Source organism: Doryrhamphus excisus, linkage group LG12 (genome assembly GCF_037039965.1).
Source record: "Doryrhamphus excisus strain RoL-2023G ecotype Guam linkage group LG12, RoL_Dexc_Guam_v1.1, whole genome shotgun sequence".
Taxonomy (NCBI): Eukaryota; Metazoa; Chordata; class Actinopteri; order Syngnathiformes; family Syngnathidae; genus Doryrhamphus; species Doryrhamphus excisus.
In genome coordinates this window covers 21,689,446-21,708,255 of record NC_136368.1, presented here as the reverse complement: position 1 = coordinate 21,708,255, position 18,810 = coordinate 21,689,446, and the positions used below count along the sequence as shown (strand labels likewise).

Here is an 18,810-nt window from a genome sequence, read left to right as displayed (position 1 = left end):
TGTAAAGCTGGATGGTATGAAAAAAGTTGTAATATGTTTTTCTGTGAGGATTCCTGCATAAAAGCCCGCCATGCTAGCACTAGTATAGCTAGCATTGCTGGATGTTAGCGTTAACATGATGAGCAGTTGGTGGTGCTGAGGCCTCCTGATGATTTGTGCAGCCAAGCAGCAGCTGCAGGCTGATCTGCTACTACCGTGTCCTTGCATATTAGGTTTCTATCCTGCAGGGCCCACACAAGCGCCCATTGTCGGACTATCTGCTTGCTTGGGACACATGCTTGCATTTGTGGACATATGCACACACACACGCACACACACACAGGATAGAGATACAGGGGGTACCAAATCTTCACAGCAGCACCTGTTCACGATCAACGGCATCAGCTGTCGCGCTATGACACACGCCAACGTGCACTCATCACATGACGCTTCCCACAGGCGTGTTGTGTGGTGTTGTGCGCCCTCACATAATGAAGCCCCTGTGCGCCACATGTTGGACACAAGATTAGGTACAGCTGCACAAGCTTGCGACAACACACGCAGTGGGGGAGGTGGAGGCTGTCATATTTTGGTTGCCTTATTCAGCCGCAAGAGATGGTCCAAAGCTTGATGCTACACAGTCTTATGTATACTAGCAATAGCAGCTAAGTCAATTAACCAGTGCAATAGAGCCATCTCCAGATATGATGCAGGTACGCCCTCTAGTGGCTGAAAGAAGTATAGCGATGACAGTGAGTGCTATGGTCTGCCAATTAGACAAAATACTGTAATTTCTATATTTCATATTTGTTTCCTTTTCAAAATGATGTATCCGTGTATGATATTTATAACAAATATTATAATATTAAAATATGTATATATTTATATAAATTAATGTATATATATATTTTTATTATAATAAAAATTAATATAAATTTCACTATATCGTTTATTATTATTATTATTATACTGGATATGTAAACCAAAAATGGTTCAAGGTAACAAAAAATATATATATTTACATTATTCTATACCAACGTTGACAATGTCTGCGGGTATTATAGTGATGTGCATGTACCAATGTTGGACAAAGGAGGGCAGCAGAATTCACCTGTAGAGGACTCATGGACTGTCATAGACACTGAGCAAGAGTTTGTGCCAATCACATTGAATGGATTGAAGCAAAGTGAAAAAAGTAATGAAACAAAATAAAAAAACTATTTCTGCTACTAGAAAACCCAACAATCTTCAATACAATCCGATAGTGGGCACTGTTCAGTCATTAATACAAATAGTCATGGAGGCGGTAAGGATCTAATGTGTAGCTTCGCTTGTTGGCCACTCGGTAGCGCTGTTGCGCAGCTGATGCGGTCCCCGCAACCGGAACATATCTCTCCGTGGCAATACGTGCGCAAATACAACACATAACACAACACATAATACCCCTAAGGGTCATTACAGTATGAATGAACGGAGCCCCATCAATATACAGACCTTTATTTTTCATTTTACAGCATAAAGAATATCAAACGAATGAGATCAACTGTTGCATCATGCCTCATTCACAGTCTGTTGACAACTCTTGCCCGTCGTTTGATCGCATTCGTTTCGCGAGGTGGATGTCCGTTCTGGCAGGCATGCAAAACTCAGCACAACGGCTGACTGGACAATACACATTGTACAAAATATATATGTGTTAATAGTGCATATACATAAATATGTTATATATAGTGTATGTGATACAATATACGCCGAAGGCACAGCACACCGTCCACCCACTCCTCCACCGCCCCCATCCAAGCATATCCAGCCTCCATCCATCCCGGGAGGAAATTCAAGGAGGGATCACGGGGATCGGGATCGCTTTATCCGCCACGTCCGTGTCAACACGCTTGATTTATTCACATTACCAATAACAACAACCCGCTGCTGAACTGATTCACCGCCAAGAGGATACTTGGATACCGGCAGGAGGACGGTATGGGGGGACATACGGTGGCGGTTATGGTCTTACTTGCGGCGACCTTGACGCTCTCATCCGAGGTGAGTAGAACCGAGTCAAGTCACCAGTAGCGATACGCTGCCCAGCGTGTTACCCAGCGTCAGTGAGCCTTTGACGAGGCATGCGGCCACGGTACCATTGTCACGTCAGAATGATTATGACGCGGTAGGAAGAATAACGATGCCAGTTTAGATTAAATAACACAGTAGCCGTTACAGCATGCTTGCTTGTTGAAAGATCATTTTAAAAGGTCTGACATTAAGGTGTTTTTTTTTAATCATAGTATGTGCGCCATTTGCATTGTATTTACTGTGTATACAGCACAGGTTTACCGCACACCACTGTATCCGCGCCTCGTAAGCAAGCAGTGCTAACAATTAGCGCCTTCCAAACTAACAGCGCTAACAACTAGCATCGTCCGAGCTAGCAGTGCTACCAAGGCCCAACGCCATTTTTGACATCTTGCTACGGCAATGTTGTTCTTCACAACAGCCATTCGACGCCCTACACGTTTAGCGATGATTCCCTCGGTTTTACGCGATAGTCTACTGGTTTTACGTAGCCAGTTAGCTGGTGTAGAGAACGACATTTACGCTTGTTAGCAATAACATGAAATGCTAACATGTTAGCATTTCATGTTATTGCTACACTCAGCTTATTTGTTAGGTCTGATAACAACAACGACGTTGTGTGCTTGTAGCTAGTTTCCCAGTGAGTAAATTGTATACAGCCTGGCACTACTTCAACCTTCTGTCGGATGCTATATAAACTAAAGTGATCACTATGCAGTTTGACAACCAGCAAGATGGCGCTTGCTCTTTTGCGGCTGTTTTGCTTTCATCGGGCAAGCGAGGGCATCAAACACACGGCTGTACTGCAACATCCACAGAATTTAACACGTCTACTGCAGATTTCCCATTATTATCCCCAATGTTACAGTATGCTAACCTAGCGAATGTCAAACACTTTGACGTAGGGGGGCTCATCTGAGGGCCCGCGGGCCAAATCTGCCACATGGATGACGTCAGCACAGACTGACTTCAGTTCACGATTGTTTTTGCAGTATGTCCTTAAAGACAGAGTGGAAATGAATGACAGCTGAAGTTAGAAATTATTAAATTTTTAGAGCTATTGTCTTTGCATTTTAATCCCCATACTACCTAAATGTTATTTTTCTCACTATTACTAAATCAACAGCGCCTGTGCTGTTTGCAAGCAGTAGTGCACACCATCTTAATGCCATCGCTTCACTAAACAATTGCTCATCCTTTTTCAGGTGCCTGCTGATGACTCAGTGGGTTTGCTAACCGAGCCGCAGGTGGCCATGTTTTGTGGCAAGCTCAACATGCATATCAATGTGCAGAGTGGCAAGTGGGAGTCGGACCCCTCCGGCTCTAAGAGCTGCATCGGCACCAAGGAGGGCATCCTGCAGTACTGCCAAGAGGTATTTTTGTAAGGGAACTGGGTGGAATGGAAAGAGACTAAGCAGGGAACAAATGTTAAATTTCTTCAGGTGTACCCTGAGCTTCAGGTCACCAACGTGGTAGAGGCCAACCAGCCTGTCAGCATCCAGAACTGGTGCAAGAAAGGTCGCAAGCAGTGTCGCAGCCACCCTCTCATCGTGGTACCTTATCGCTGCTTGGGTACGTTATTACTGCAGTTGCACGTGTACAATGTGGTTATTCAACTTCTTAGAATGAAAATTATCTGTCTTTTCAGTCGGGGAGTTTGTGAGCGATGCCCTGCTGGTTCCGGATAAGTGTAAGTTCCTGCACAAGGAGCGTATGGACCAGTGTGAGAGCCATCTGCACTGGCACACTTTCGCCAAAGAGGTGTGTCACTGTTTCAGCACCCCGCGGCGGACCTAACACGTCATTTAATCGTTCTCCATCTGGCCTCCTTTATGAGGTGTTGCTCGAATGAATTAACTGTTAAGATGTCCGCCTTCATAATCAGTTCCCCTCAACATTAAATTACTTGCCTTAAAGAAAGGCTCTAGCTATCCACGCTAACATAATTAATGTCAACTGTGCATGTCCATGCAAATGCTGCAGCACTTGGTTCCAGAAAAGTTGATCTCCACAAGTAGGATTTCTTATCTAGAGCATAAAAAAACTGTTACGACCTTCTAAATACGGTTTTTAACATGCTTAGAGCTCTCTAGACATGAAATATAGTCAACTTTACACTTTCTGAACAATGAAAAGCTCTACAAGCTGGACTTGTGATGATTCTCACCATACTAAGGTCACAATTGGCATCTTTCATTCAAAATCAGTCCTGCACAGACCGCTCCACGAACCTCCATGACTACGGGATGCTGTGGCCGTGTGACATCGATCGTTTCCGAGGGGTGGAATTCGTGTGCTGCCCGACCGATGCTGAGCAGGAGTCGGACAGCGCGGGACTGGACAGGGAAGAGTCAGACGTGTGGTGGGGTGGATCTGAGCCTAACGATAATAGCGAGAACAGGTATCCCTCTTTTTTATTGTTATGTTTTTTGTCCATCCGGTGGGACAGTGTGTGATTCTAAATGCCGTTTCTCCTCAGCATGACGCAGCAGGCGGACACGGAGCCCACCGCTGCTGAGGAGGATGAGGACGAGGATGATGCTTTTGAAAGGGATGGTGAAGAAGATGAGGAGGAGGAAGACGAGGACATGACACATGAGCGGGATAGCTATGAACGCAATGCAAACGTTGCCATGACAACCACCACCACCGAATCCATTGAGGAGGTCGTCCGAGGTAGCAAAAGTTTAGTTTTTATTCTTTCTTTGATTTATTTCTCTGTTTGGTGACTTGACCTGTCTGTGTGTATACGCGCCCCAGCCGTTTGCTGGGCGCGTGCTGTGAAAGGCCCGTGTCACGCCAAGCTGGAGCGTTGGCACTTTGTGCCCAAAACGGGTCGCTGCGCCCCCTTCTTGTTCGGGGGCTGTGGGGGCAACAGGAATAACTTTGATTCGGAGGAATACTGCCTGGCTGTCTGCAGCAGCTCGTGTAAGTCACGTTCTGGGATGGGAAGGTGGACGAAACCGCATCAACTCTCTGAAGCCTGACTGCCGACTGTCTCTCTTTTATTACTCACACTCTCAGCTTTTCCTGCTTTCAACTTTGACCCATCTGAGGACTGGCAGTTGGATTTGATCACTTTGTAGGACATCTCAATCGCTTGACTTCTTCAGCCAGCACCGTGATAGTATTTTAGGACTTTCAACTTGTATAGCAATATGGATTTACCGTCAATAATTGTCTGAATAGCTGGTAACATAAGTATGTGCGCCTCACAATGAAGAAATGCCTTCCGGTACATGTTGAGGTTCAGGTTTCTCCCCAGTGCCGCCAGACCATGACACATGACACTAACCACCACCATGCTCGACTGTCGGCACACTTACTGGTCACTCACTTTTGTTGCTAATCAGACAATAATAGCACTGTGTTGCCTCATTTGCTTCATTTACAGTGGATAAGTCAGTCTATATTGCTATACATACTGTACACTGACTACTCTAAAGCACTGATTCTCCAGTATGTTGATACCACAAAAAACAACCAGAATGTCGTAGCTCCTGTCCATCGCTGCGAAGCCGTCCTGATAATCCAGTAATCGCCTCTCGATCATCCCCTCGCTCATCTCATTGTCTTGTGAAGTGGTCAGTCACTCTAACTGATACTTAACTCCGAGCATGTGGAGCAGGACAAGCTTTAAAGCTGGAAGCTGCGGCTGGTGCTGATGATGAGCACGTGTTTGCATGCCTTGCTGTTGCAATGCCATTGACCAAGGAAGTCTATAAACCAGCCGACCGGTGCAGCATTGTACTGGATTTGCGTGTGTGTGTGTGTCTGAGAAGGGAAAAGGCTAGGAAGAAGCCCCTGCCTCGATACTGACTCAGCACTTCTCATCTTATCTTACCAGTGCCTGCATGCATCCAATATAAACACGCATTTTGCACTGGGACACTTATCTCGCTGTATCCCATAATAACCCGTCTCCTGTGTGTCTCACCTGGTTACTCTATTTACGCAAATAGTGGCTTTCGCTCTGATTGACGACGTGTCTCCATGAATAGAAAAGGTGCGTTGGTCGCTTAAATAAATACCTCACCTCAGCATTTCATGTTCTTGCCTCTCATACAAAATAATGATTAGTGTCTTATTGCTTTTATGTTATACATTGACATTGCATAAACTGTGACATGAGCATAATTTCAATTAAATATTGAAAAATACATGAATGAATAAATCACTGCTGTTTCGTGGTTGACTATGGCCTATTATTTGACAAAACATATGCAAATTGAAGCAACTTTTATGTCTTTTGGTTCTAGCTTTAAAATGGCTTAACGATCTGAAACACCAATACATCAAACACCAAACATTTGATGATGGAGACCACTGTGTTATCGCCACATTATTCAAAATGATGATGTTATTCATAAATATTGTTAAAATTAATTTCTAACACATTAATTGCCACTATTTGAAGAAATACAGTGAATTTCTTAAATGTTTACTATATGTCTTTTGACACTGAATGAAGTTTCCTCTTTTAAATGTTCTCCCGCAACGAGTCAACTTTCTTCTCCTTTCTCCCTCCATCTTCCTTTCTTCCTCCCTCCTCTAGTGCCCACCATGGTGCCCAGTCCTCTGGGCGCTGTGGATCGATACCTCGAGTCTCCCGGCGAAGACAACGAACACGGCGACTTCCAGAAAGCAAAGGAAAGCCTGGAGGCCAAGCACAGGGAGAAGATGTCGCAGGTTTGCGACGGTGCATTGTCACAGTGTTTGTTCATTGTTGTGACGGCTTCATGTTCCTCAGGTGATGAGGGAGTGGGAGGAGGCTGAGAGGAAAGCCAAGAACCTGCCACGTGCTGACAAGAAAGCTGTCATTCAGGTACACGCGCAAGGCAACCGTCATGTTACAAATGAAAGTGTCACTGCAGCAATGTTTGAGCGTATGGATCTGCAGCACTTCCAGGAGAAGGTGGAGGACCTGGAGCAGGAGGCTGCCGGAGAGCGGCAGCAGCTGGTGGAGACGCACATGGCACGCGTGGAAGCTCTGCTTAACAGCCACCGACGCATGGCTCTGGAAAATTACCTCAGCGCACTACAGGCTGACCCTCCAAGGGTACACACACACACACACACACACACACACACACACACACACACACACACACACACACACACACACATGCTTGCCACAGTGCAGGTCCACACTTATTGCAAACTACAACTACACTAATAAACCAGAAAACTTCAAATTTTGCAGCTTCACTCTATCACATTCATTCATTCATTTTCTACCGCTTATCCTCATGAGGGTCACGGGGGTGCTGGAGCCTATCCCAGATGTCTTGGGGCGAGAGGCAGGGTCCACCCTGGACTGGTGGCCAGCCAATCCCAGGGCACATATAGACAAACAACCATTCACACTCAGATTCATACCTATGGACAATTTGGAGTGGCCAATTAACCTAGCATGTTTTTGGAATGTGGGAGGAAACCGGAGTACCCGGAGAAAACCCACGCATGCACGGGGAGAACATGCAAACTCCACACAGAGATGGCCGAGGGTGGAATTGAACTCCACACGCTAACCACTTGTCCGTCGTGCAGCCCTCCTTATTTATACATCAAATATTTTTGTAGCTAGTGCATAGAAAACCTGTTTAAGACCTTCCACATATGGTTTTCCTTAGAGCCCTCTAGACATGAGATAACACCCCTATAACCCCATACACTCATATTACCCAGTATAGTAGATATAATCAGAGAAAATAAGTTTATTTTTCAATAAATGTCTTCCGGACATTGGACAAGAAGTGATGTGGAGGATTCCGAGCCGAGTTTTGGCTCTAGAGACTCCAGTTTATCAACGTAATGTTACTGTAATAATTGATAGCCGGAACAACAGCGTTCTATTGCAGCTTTGAATACAACAGGCACAGTAATCCCAAATAAAAATCAATCCCTAATAAAAACCACGGCTGCTGCGGCTGTTATCCACTCAAAGCTGAAACTCCACTCGGAACCCGTGACTTCATTTCCTGTCCGTCCTTCTTTCAGGGAACACTGAGGAGCACGACTCGTATTTAGAACGGAAATGGCTTATTTTCCTGTTATTTAGTCGACTCTACTGGGGAATACGAGTGACTAGAGGGTTCCAATCGTGTTAAAAGTAGTATTTAGAGGTCGTACACAGTCCTCCTATGCTCTAGCTAAGAAAATCTTCAATTTATAAGTAAAGAATCCCACTTGGTGGTTAGGTGGGGACCCAATTACCCGCGGTAAAGGAGGGATTACTGTCGTCCAATTAACACCTCTTGAGTTGAGTTGAGGCTCCTCCAATCACCGAGTGCATGGTCTACCAAAGACAATAACGCTGGTGTCTGATTGCGGCTTCTTTAATGAAGCGCCCGCATTAACGTCCAACTCTTCCCTCAGCAGCCTCGTCAGGTGCTCAGCCTGCTGAAGAAGTACGTGCGGGCTGAGCAGAAAGACCATCAGCACACGGTCAAACATTTCCAGCACGTCCAAACAGTCGACCCCAAGAAGGCGGCGCAGATTGGGCCTCAGGTACGCCGCGTAGGGATTAAAGACAGAGCGTCCATATCGGATAACGTTGATCCTCCTGCAGGTTTTGACCCACCTGCGTGTGATTGAGGAGAGGATGAACCAGTCGGTGGGTTTGCTCTACAAAGTGCCCAACGTAGCCAACGAGGTTCACAACCAAGTCTGTAAGCGAGCCTTCTCCCACATGACCTTTCACCCTTACACGCAAACGAGCGCAGATGAGCTTTAAAGCCGCATCTCTGTCCTAGCCGTCATCGTGCAGAGAGTCCAGTCTGTGCTGTCTCAGCAGGTCTCCTCGCTGCAGAGTGACGCCAGAGTGAGTCAGGACGCCCCACCGCCTTACCCAACACATGCACTCAATAAGCATGTAAATACGGGCTCTGACTCGCCACAGATGACGTTAACAGGTCTTCCTCTCTCTCGGCTTACCAAGGTGGACGGCAGGATGAGCTACGGGAACGACGCCCTCATGCCCGACCAGACTTACAGCTCCGCCCCCGTGGACCCAGGCCTCGAAGGACTGGGTTTCATCCACCCTGAAAGCTTTAACCAGCCCAACACCGAGAACCACGGTAACACTCGCACCCCTGCACTCACTATTTAATAGGCTCGTCATGAGCAACTTATTTCTTCACAGTTGAACCCGTCGATGCTCGCCCAGTTCCAGATCGAGGACTACCCACACGCCCTGGTAAGTGTTAGTAGTTCACCAACGTCTCATGCCAGACTTTCTGTGCCCTAACTATAAAAATAGAAAAAAGTTGTGAACATCATACAAGCCTCTCCAGTGACGTATTATTTCCTGTTCTATGTTTATCATCACACTTTGTCCTTTCTTTTTTTTTTTTTTTCCAAGTGTCAGCCCTGAAGCCAGAAGAGATGCCCCGAGTGCGGCTGGACACCAAGGAGAGGCAAGGTGCCGGCTATGAAGTCCACCATCAAAAACTGGTACTAAAAGCAGTCCGGATTCTGCACCACTTCACGGGAATACCATTGGATCCGTTTACACTGTGTCTGCTTTTGTTTGAAATTTGGAATATCAGGTGTTTTTTGCTGAAGATGTGGGCTCCAATAAAGGTGCCATCATTGGGCTGATGGTGGGAGGCGTTGTCATAGCGACCGTCATTGTCATCACCCTGGTGATGCTGAGGAGGAAGCAGTATACGTCCATTCATCACGGCGTCATTGAGGTAAAGGCACACCGGGAATACACGCTCTCGCCAAATAGTTGGTTCTGAATGTTCTGAGCTGAGTGTCATGTAAATATGATATTCCATATAAAGGCGTTTTGTGTGTTTGTCGTTCTTCAGGTGGACGCGGCGGTGACGCCAGAGGAGCGTCATCTGGCCAAGATGCAGCAGAACGGCTACGAGAACCCCACCTACAAATTCTTTGAGCAGATTCACAACTAAACAAAATCAACCCCGACCCCGCCCCCTCCGCTCGCCGCTTCTGTTCTGTTGTCTCGCTCCTCTTGACCTTTTCCCGACAGGCGAGACTGCTTTCAGCGGTTCGATGGGGACGAATCTTTGCAGTCACAAGCGAAGGAGACATGGAACAAAGCCGCGCGAATCTCCCAATTTGCACAAAGAATCAGCTCTCATTTAGCCGGACAAGGGTTCCCTGTGTCACCTGCACATCTCCATCACATGAAAACCATTGCAGTCTTTGTACTGGGCAACCGGTTGACTGACCGTAGCTCTGTCTAGACACATACCAAGAATATCGTGTCGTTACAGCGCTTGCCGCAAAACATTTCTAGATTGTTTGTTTAAAAACATGAACAAAAAAAAGAAATCCGTAGATCAGAATCAGTGGTGGCTGTTTTTTGGAGTGTGATATGTAAAGGAAGAAATTAGCTGTTACGTTGACATAGCTCATGGCGGATACGGTTAAAAACGACGACACGGTCAGGGGTGTCTAAACTTTTTCCACCGAGGGCCGCGTTCAGAAAAATGAAGGGACACGATAAGACACGCCAGAGTATGCTAGGCTATCAGTACAAAATATCCATTAGTGTATAGCTCATTAATAATGGCTTCATTTTATTTGTACACAACGCTTTGGACACCCCCGTCTTAGATGGTTTGGCAGGATTGTACATTTCTGGCGTCTTTTCCTTGTGACCTCACGTGATATGAAGAGGAAGCAAAATAATCAAGTCGCTTTAAATCACTCTTTTATTTTGGTTTCTATAAATCTCCATGCTTCACCGTTGCTTTAGCTGCATGGGCAAAGAATACAAATACTATATGTAATATATGAAGTTGTATTAGTATCCGAAAGGAAGATGATTGTGTTCGACTGTTTGCGTTTTATGCACTCTTGTCCTTTTTTTGTTTTGTTTAGGAAAAGTCCAAATGTTATCGTCAAAAAATAGTGATTAATGCTGACAAATACCTATTGACCCAATGGGTGGTACTAGGGTGGGATATCATCTCCATCATTCCACATAAATCATTCCATAGTTCGTTATTGATTGTACACCGGTTGTTGGGGGCTGAGGTGGCCCCTTTTTTCCATTTTTTCTGATCATTTGGAATGACAGTGGAACCTCCAAAGCAGAGCACCAAAACATAATGCAAATAGTAATACAATCATCCCTTTTTTATCACAGTTAATTATAGGGTTCCTTATTCGTAAATGGAATATTCATTTATTCATTCATATTCTACCGCTTTTTCCTCACGAGGGTCACGGGGGTGCTGGAGCCTATCCCAGCTGTCTTTGGGCGAGAGGCGGGGATAAATGGAATATTTAGAGCATAAAAAATAATATTTGGTTTGATAGCCAATTCGCACCTATGTCCTCTCCGAGGACACCATACATTCACAAAAGTCTTCTAAATACGGTTGTCAACAGTATTCGATCCCTCTTGACGGCTTGTTTACCTGGATCCTGTGTAGTACTTCCTGTTGTGGCTATTGTCTTGTCAATGTAACATTACTGACACCTAGTGACCAGTGTAGAATACCACAGATCACAATGCATAGATGCATTTTCAAACGGGGGTGTTATTCATGTCTAGAGGGCTCTAATAATGTTAAAACCCCGTATTTAGAAGGTTGTAAACATGTTTTTTCAATGCTCTAAGTATATTCCATTCCTAAACAAGGAATCCTACTTTTGATTACGTTCAGTTATCACAGCCAGGTCTGGAACCAATTGACCATGATCAACGAGATTATTGTATCGCTCTTAGCTCCTTGACAGTTTGATGAAACAGCTTCATTCGACATCTTAAAATTAGCATTATACCTCCTACTCGGTTGTTTGCTAATAAGCTTTGGTAGTTTGGGGGGGGGGGGGGTGAGTAACATGAAGAAAAGCTCAGACTCACTTGAGATACCATCTGGTGCAATCTTTGGAAGTTCCACAGTATAAATTCATTAAGTCTCCATCTTAACACTTTCCCATTTGGTTTCTTCATTCTGTTTTAGTGTATGAATCCAAGACATATATCCCGACACTGACATGTGAATTGAAGCTCTTATTCAGGTGAATGTTTAATTGAAAGGAAGAACCCCCTTTTCGCTGTGTATTAAGCTTAAAAAGTTTCTACTTCCATATCATGAATAAAATTTTGAATGTATATGTGTATGGCTGACTTTGAATCAAAGAATGACCACATCTCAGAAAAATTGCTTGCCACTTTATTCCCCCTTTGTGGACATTTTTATTAAAAAAAAAAAGTGTCCAAAACTGTAAGGGAACAAAGACTAAAATAAAAATACAAAAAGGGTCTTTCTATAAAAGGAAAAAATATGAAAATACACATGTCATCGCGGCTATCAAAAACATGAAGCGTGGGTGTATATACAGTGGTCTGTCAGACACTACGGACGAGGAAGGCGTTAACATGAGTTCAGTCACATTCAACCACTCACCTCTCCGTAACCACAAAAATGACATCGACCCTCCTTTCCGCTGTCAAAAGCTCAAACAAGTTGCATGTCAGGAAGGTCAAGAGTTCATTGGTTGAGTTTTTTTTTTAAGTGGAATTGAAGGCCTTCAACTGTCCTTGTCCATCGTGGTGGTGGCCAGCGTCACAGTGGTGATGGGTTGGTGGTGCATCTGAATCCGCGACATTTTCTTCTGCTCGCATTCCGTCACCAGATTGTTGAGTTCGGAGGCGCTGTAGCCGATCAGAGTCCGCAGGTCGCACACAAATTTGTAGACGAAGCGCTTGCCCTGCACCTTGCTGATCATGTCACCGTCGTAGTAATACCTGCGGGAACGTGCAACTTTAAGTACACATGGAAATGTGCAATTCCATGTTTCGCAACTTCCGTTTGGCGGCACTAGCGGACCGCATCACAACAAGCGGCATCTTTATGCCAATATTTTGATTTCATGTTTCTCCTACAGCATCCATTATAATAAGGTGCATCATGGCAGGTTATGGTTTTCTCCGGGTACTCCGGTTTCCTACCACATTCCAAAAACATGCTAGGTTAATTGGCCACTCCAAATTGTCCATAGGTATGAATGTGAGTGTGAATGGTTGTTTGTCTATATGCGCCCTGTGATTGGCTGGCGACCAGTCCAGGGTGGGATAGGCTCCAGCACCCCCCGCGACCCTCGTGAGGAAAAAGCGGTAGAAAATGAATGAATGAATGGCAGGTTATGCAAATGAGATGATGTCACCAACCCCACCACAAATAGATTACAGCCCTGTCAGCCGCTGTTCCTTGAGAAGCTATGCTGAATTGTGCAGGTTGTTCTTAATCTACTGAGACTAATACAAAGCGACGCTTGCGTTGAAAAAGAAACAAACCTGAGGGCTCTGCTGAGTTTCTCGTAATTCATGGTGGGCTTGTTCTTGCGCTGGCCCCACTTTTGTGCGACCAGCTCGGGTTGGTTGAGTTTGAACTCCCCTTCCTCGCCCACCCAGGAGATGCAATCCCTGGCGTCTTTGTCCGTCAGCAACTCCAGCAGGAACTGCCACAGCTGGATCTGGCCATTGTTGCCTGCAACCGCAGGACACACACACACACACACACACACAGTTAAACTGCATTTCAACTCCATTTTGGAGTGACCTTGAATTGTGGCCAGTCCAAGGCACACGTGCAATAACCTCGCTGTCTAATCATCCATCAGTTTTCTATACCGCTTGTCCTCAGTAGCCTCCGTCCTCACTTATACGCTACACTTGTGTCATCAAAGTGTGAGTAGTTTTACTTAACAGTGGTTGACCTATTTATTTACACATGTATGTTTGACGATGTCAATGAAGAAAGTTACTTCAAACAGTGCATACAACATGCATGCAACTGATTGGTGCCATTTCTGTTATTTCCTACGACAAATACATTGTGTTATGCTGTACACTCCAACCCAGGTGACAAAGAACAGACAAAAAGAGCATGGGCATACCTGTGCGGTTGCCAGGTGAGCTGCGCTCCTCTCCAGAGATGCGAGGCGCTCGGGGTCCTCGGTTTTGCTTCAGCACCTTAATGGCAGTGGGCGTGCTGACTTGGGCTGGTATTATCTGCACAGCTGGGGAGCCCGGTTAAGGGGGACAGGAAAGATTGTTTGGTCATAAAGTAATGAGGTCTTTTTGTAAGAACCTTTTTTTACTGACGATAATGAATGCATCACGCAATGAATGGAAAATGACCTCGATAATTATGCCGGAGTACCCGGAGAAAACCCACACATGCACGAGGAGAACATGCAAACGTCACACAGAGATGTCCAAGCAGAGATTTGAATCCAGGTCATCAACTGCTTGGCCAACATGCAAACCGCTCATCCATTGTGCGCCCCGCAAAATATATATACAATTTACTTTTGCATTGTACTTTTCATAAAAGCCAAGTTAAAACCCAATCTGGTGACGCCGCCACTGACTAACACAACTCACGTTGATCAATGGTGACGGTGGAATCGCCTCCGGACTGGTCCTGGCTGGCCAACACGTCTGAAATTCAAACAAACTAAGCAAACAAATCACAGCACCTTCTTTTCCCCACAAACCAACACCGCCGTTGTTTACATTTGCGTAGCAGCTCGAGGTGACTCCAGAGGATTTCCCCGTTTGGCACTTTCTGGAGAAATTCTTCTTGGCTGAATGAGCAGAGGTCGCGACCTGGGATGTGAATGCTGCCGATTTCCATCTCGTCTATGTTGAATTCCTTCATCACCCACACGGCCCAATGGATCACCTGGTCTGCTGACCAGAGGAGGGGATCTAACAAGAGAGCGAGACCACCATGTCACACGATAATAAAGCTCTTCTTCCCATAACGGGCGAGCAAAGGCCTATGCTGTGTTTTGCCGGCCTTGATGGAGGATCCTTCGCTTATTCCTCACCATACGGTATGCCGAGTCGCACTTGCTCTTTTCTGTAGCCTTCCAGGGCGGCCGCCCAGCGCGTGACCTGCTCCGAGGTCTCGTCGGACAGGCCGGACCGCTCCACTGCAATGAGCTGGCCCTCCTCCACCAAGGAGCTTTCCTCCCCGGCGGCGTCCGGGTCAATCACCACCTCCACCGTCTCCACCGGTTTCACAATCTCCAAAATGTTCAACTTCTCCTCACCTGGACAAGAAGGTTGGGATTATGTCGAGCTTCTGTGGTTAGGTGACTTTGAAGATTCTAATCCGGGACCGTACCTGGTTTGGTAATAATCTGCATGCTGAGCTGCACTGTTCCGTCTGTTTTGACGCCCTGATCAAAGAGGCTGTGATCGGGGTGCAGCTGGAATGAAGAACACAGCAGATAAGATCATTCCAAACGGAATCCTGGTTTGTGTAACCCTTTGAACCCTTCAGTGGACACTTGTGCAGCGATGAGGCTAATTTATGGCTGAAAACTACATTTGCCATGATGCTTTGCCCGCAGCTTCAGTGGAGTGGAAGCTGATATCACATTTGGAAGTCTTATGCAGCAATCTCTGACACGTCTTAAGTAAATTCCATCAAGTGTATAACAACTACAGCTTCTGCTTGGACTGCCAACCAACCATCCAACCATCTCCAGTTTCGAAAAGCTGGACTACTAGCTCAAGCTAAAGGGATGATTTGCCATGAAGTGGGGGCTGTAAGGCGGTCGAGTGGCGAGCACGAAGACCTCACAGCTAGAAGACCAGGGTTCAATTCCACCATCGGCCATCTCTGTGTGGAGTTTGCATGTTCTCCCCGTGCATGCGTGGGTTTTCTCCGGGTACTCCGGTTTCCTCCCACATTCCAAAAACATGCTAGGTTAATTGGCCACTCCAAATTGTCCATAGGTATGAATGTGAGTGTGAATGGTTGTTTGTCTGTATGTGCCCTGGGATTGGCTGGCCACCAGTCCAGGGTGTACCCCGCCTCTCACCCCAAGACAGCTGGGATAGGCTCCAGCACCCCCTGCGACCCTCGTGAGGATAAGCGGTAGTAGAAAATGAATGAATGAATGAATCATGCCATAAAGTGAGCCACAACGAAAGAGAGAGCCTGACAAAGTGTGTGATGAAGGAATTTGGAGGCTGTTCAATTGTGATGCTGACGAGGAGGGGGGCGGCGATGAATGACTCTTTAAATTTGATTCTAAATTAGATTCTATTTAAATTATTTTTTTCTCTCTAAATTTAGCTTACAGCTAAAGCTTAGCTTACATAGCGGTGCCCTCTATAATCCGTAAATTAGGAGCAAAGTCGTATTCCAAATAATAATTTCTTGAAGAGGTTTTGTGTATTTGCCATTATAAAACATCAAATAAAATACAATATTAAACACCAACATCGTTACCTGAATGTCCTGCAAACATATGTCATATGAATCCAGTGAGATCTGGATGCGTGGCTCCAAAAGCTTCTTCAAATTGCCCACTGGCTCGTTGATGTCGATGTCCTGCTGAATCAGATCCGACGCCATGATGGTCTGTTCCTCTATGCTACAAGCCAGACAAGAAATAAATGTAACTAGAGTTTATGCCAAGTGAGAAGTCTGGAGAAGAAACATGTGCAAGCTTCCTCACCCTTCCTCCAAACATCCTTGTTTTTCCTGTTCGTCAATCTCGATCTCTATCATCTCTTCTCCTTCAGCCTTTGACATGGTCTCAAGAGTCGAACTATCGGAAAGGGAAGGAAACATTATTACAGTTAAGCATTATTCTTAATACAGTATATTGTTTCAAACAATGGCTTGTTTTCCCACATCTTTGTTCTTCAGGTTAGTTTAAAAGCAAGTCACTGTGATGCATTGGGATAAAAGGGTTTAAAAATGTTTTTCTTTGGACAGTGACTGTGAAAATTATATTCCTTTTTTATATTTTAATTATTATAATTAATTAAATTATATTCCTAATATACTTTCATGCAACTAAATCCCCTTGATCAATTAACTGTAGCTCAACTTCCCATAACTAATTTAAGGATACCTTCCCCATAACACGTCTTTATTACAAGCACGGGTCAGCAAACGGGCCTTGGGTTTTTACTTCTCTGTGGATTATTTGGATTTCTATTATGAAAGGTTGCTTTTAACTTATGTAACGTGTGGTGAGACACAAGTCCCATTATAATGTGAGTGTAAGCGGGAGTCAAAAGTGTCCCAACAAATCTGTCTGTGGCAGGCCAAATGTAATTGTGGCGGGATGAATGTATGGGGAAAGACTGCTTATAGCTAGGCTATTGAACACAATAGTTCTGATATTATATAAGAAAGCTAAGGTCAAAGATCCTGTATATGAAAGGAGCACTCTGCTGTTCTTATGAATCACTGCTGTTTTTAGGAATCTAATGCAGAAATGCTCATCGCTCTCAAGTTTACGACTTAATATCTGGTCCTGGTGTAATTCATGGGCCTCATTTGGCCCCTGGGCCGCCGGTTGAATGTGGTATAATGTGCATGATGTCTACAAGGCCCGTCAGCCTCCACTGGGACAGCTGACCGCTTGTCTGCTCCAGCCGCTAACGTTTAGCAACACTCTAGGGCGAGGCTTTGTCGTCTTAAGGCCAAACGCTAGGCCCACCGCACACTAAAGTACACAAATGTCCACTATCGTGTAGTTAATACGTTGTGGGGATCACATTTGCCACGAACTTAACGTCAGGCCGAACATGTTAGTCGGTGACGCTGGTGGAGAGAGCAAACAAAGTTAGCAACATTCCCGAATGCGGTCGAAGGCGTGGGGCGAGGCAAGCAGAAGAAACGCTTAACGATATCCTTTGAAAAAACAAGCACGCCTTGTGTTTCAGACACGAGGAAACAAAATACGGTCTTTAAATCACATTTTTGAACTCTGAATGGGTGAAAGTTTTAGAAACGGAAATAGAATAAACGGAAACAAAACAGCATAGGGCAAATGGAAAGGAGCCGGAAATCCTGGCAAAGGTTTAACTGCGTTGATAGACTTCCGAGAGCAGCTCCTCTCAGCAAGACACGCGTTATTAAAGGGGTAACGTAAAAGTGCACGCAGCGATTACCGTATACATTTAAACTTAAATTAAACACAGTGTTTATCTGTGATGGTGGATACAAGTGTGGGGCGAGGGCGCCCATTTATCATTTAACGTCGTGCGGTAACTAGCCGAGTGTTTGTAGCAGGCGGCTAAGCTAATACTCACCGCGGGTAACTTTCAACTTCCAAAGTCAATTTTACAGATCTGTGTGTCTTCTGTATTGTTATGTAGCGTTGGTGGCGATGGTATAAACACAAAGTTTCGTTTCTAGCTTGTAAGACAGGCGGCCTTTCCGCGCTAGGCTAGCATAGGCTAACTTTGCTAAGCTAGCACAAAATAGCGGGAATAGACCAAGTGTGGCTAACAAAATGGAGGCACTTTGTTATGCCACTTCGTCTAGGAAAATAGACCAAACCATACCTCGTAAACCCTTGGGTCTTGGGGTAAAATGTTGAAATTGGATCAATTCGGGGAGATAGGCTGAGTATATTCCCTCAGTCGAGGTGAACTTTTTTGTCACAACTACACACTCAACAGAGAGGAGGGCGGAGACTAACTGGCATGACTGAAGTTAGCCTCAAAAGTTGCCTGGAAAGCAAACACGACCTTCGGAACTTGTTTTAATTCTTTAATCATATACACTAAGACGTATCAACTGATTCAAGCTCGCATTCAAGCATAGAAATCACGTGTTTGACAAAATGAGGTCAAAACAGTCCACAACAAGTAGTCATCGTAACCAAAAATTCTGCACAAGACATGCTTGTACTTTTAAAATCATTATCAATCAATCGCTGTACATCGTGACTGTAAAACTTTCAACACAGTAATCATGACACAAGCATACTTGATTAAAAGCTTTG

At 45.1% G+C, this 18,810-nt stretch overlaps 2 protein-coding genes across 6 annotated transcripts; one reads left to right on the top strand and one right to left on the bottom strand.

The window, feature by feature from the left end:
* Positions 1-1,755: 1,755 nt before the first annotated feature.
* Positions 1,756-12,151, top strand: LOC131135777 (amyloid-beta A4 protein). 4 transcript variants are annotated; one of them, XM_058082060.2, is made up of 18 exons: positions 1,756-2,022; positions 3,258-3,425; positions 3,495-3,624; positions 3,701-3,813; positions 4,260-4,453; positions 4,532-4,728; positions 4,813-4,980; positions 6,608-6,741; positions 6,803-6,877; positions 6,953-7,111; positions 8,434-8,562; positions 8,624-8,723; positions 8,808-8,875; positions 8,993-9,131; positions 9,197-9,250; positions 9,416-9,507; positions 9,603-9,749; positions 9,870-12,151. In XM_058082060.2, exons 1-18 carry the CDS (start codon positions 1,960-1,962, stop codon positions 9,969-9,971), a joined length of 2,232 nt encoding a protein of 743 aa, XP_057938043.2. In that variant the 5' UTR covers positions 1,756-1,959; the 3' UTR covers positions 9,972-12,151. The 4 variants fall into 4 exon arrangements, with proteins under 4 accessions (XP_057938043.2, XP_057938040.2, XP_057938041.2 ...); XM_058082057.2 differs by lacking the exon at positions 4,813-4,980 and having other exon boundaries at positions 1,759-2,022; positions 8,431-8,562; XM_058082058.2 differs by lacking the exon at positions 4,813-4,980 and having other exon boundaries at positions 1,760-2,022.
* A 40-nt stretch (positions 12,152-12,191) lies between these two features.
* On the bottom strand, positions 12,192-18,537 carry gabpa (GA binding protein transcription factor subunit alpha). 2 transcript variants are annotated; one of them, XM_058082061.2, is made up of 10 exons: positions 18,368-18,537; positions 16,522-16,614; positions 16,293-16,437; positions 15,177-15,261; positions 14,878-15,102; positions 14,561-14,755; positions 14,429-14,485; positions 13,939-14,061; positions 13,337-13,529; positions 12,192-12,787 (listed from the first exon to the last, which is right to left on the bottom strand). In XM_058082061.2, exons 2-10 carry the CDS (start codon positions 16,596-16,598, stop codon positions 12,571-12,573), a joined length of 1,317 nt encoding a protein of 438 aa, XP_057938044.1. In that variant the 5' UTR covers positions 16,599-16,614; positions 18,368-18,537; the 3' UTR covers positions 12,192-12,570. The 2 variants fall into 2 exon arrangements, with proteins under 2 accessions (XP_057938044.1, XP_057938045.1); XM_058082062.2 differs by lacking the exon at positions 18,368-18,537 and adding an exon at positions 18,113-18,350.
* Between the last annotated feature and the right edge of the window lie 273 nt (positions 18,538-18,810).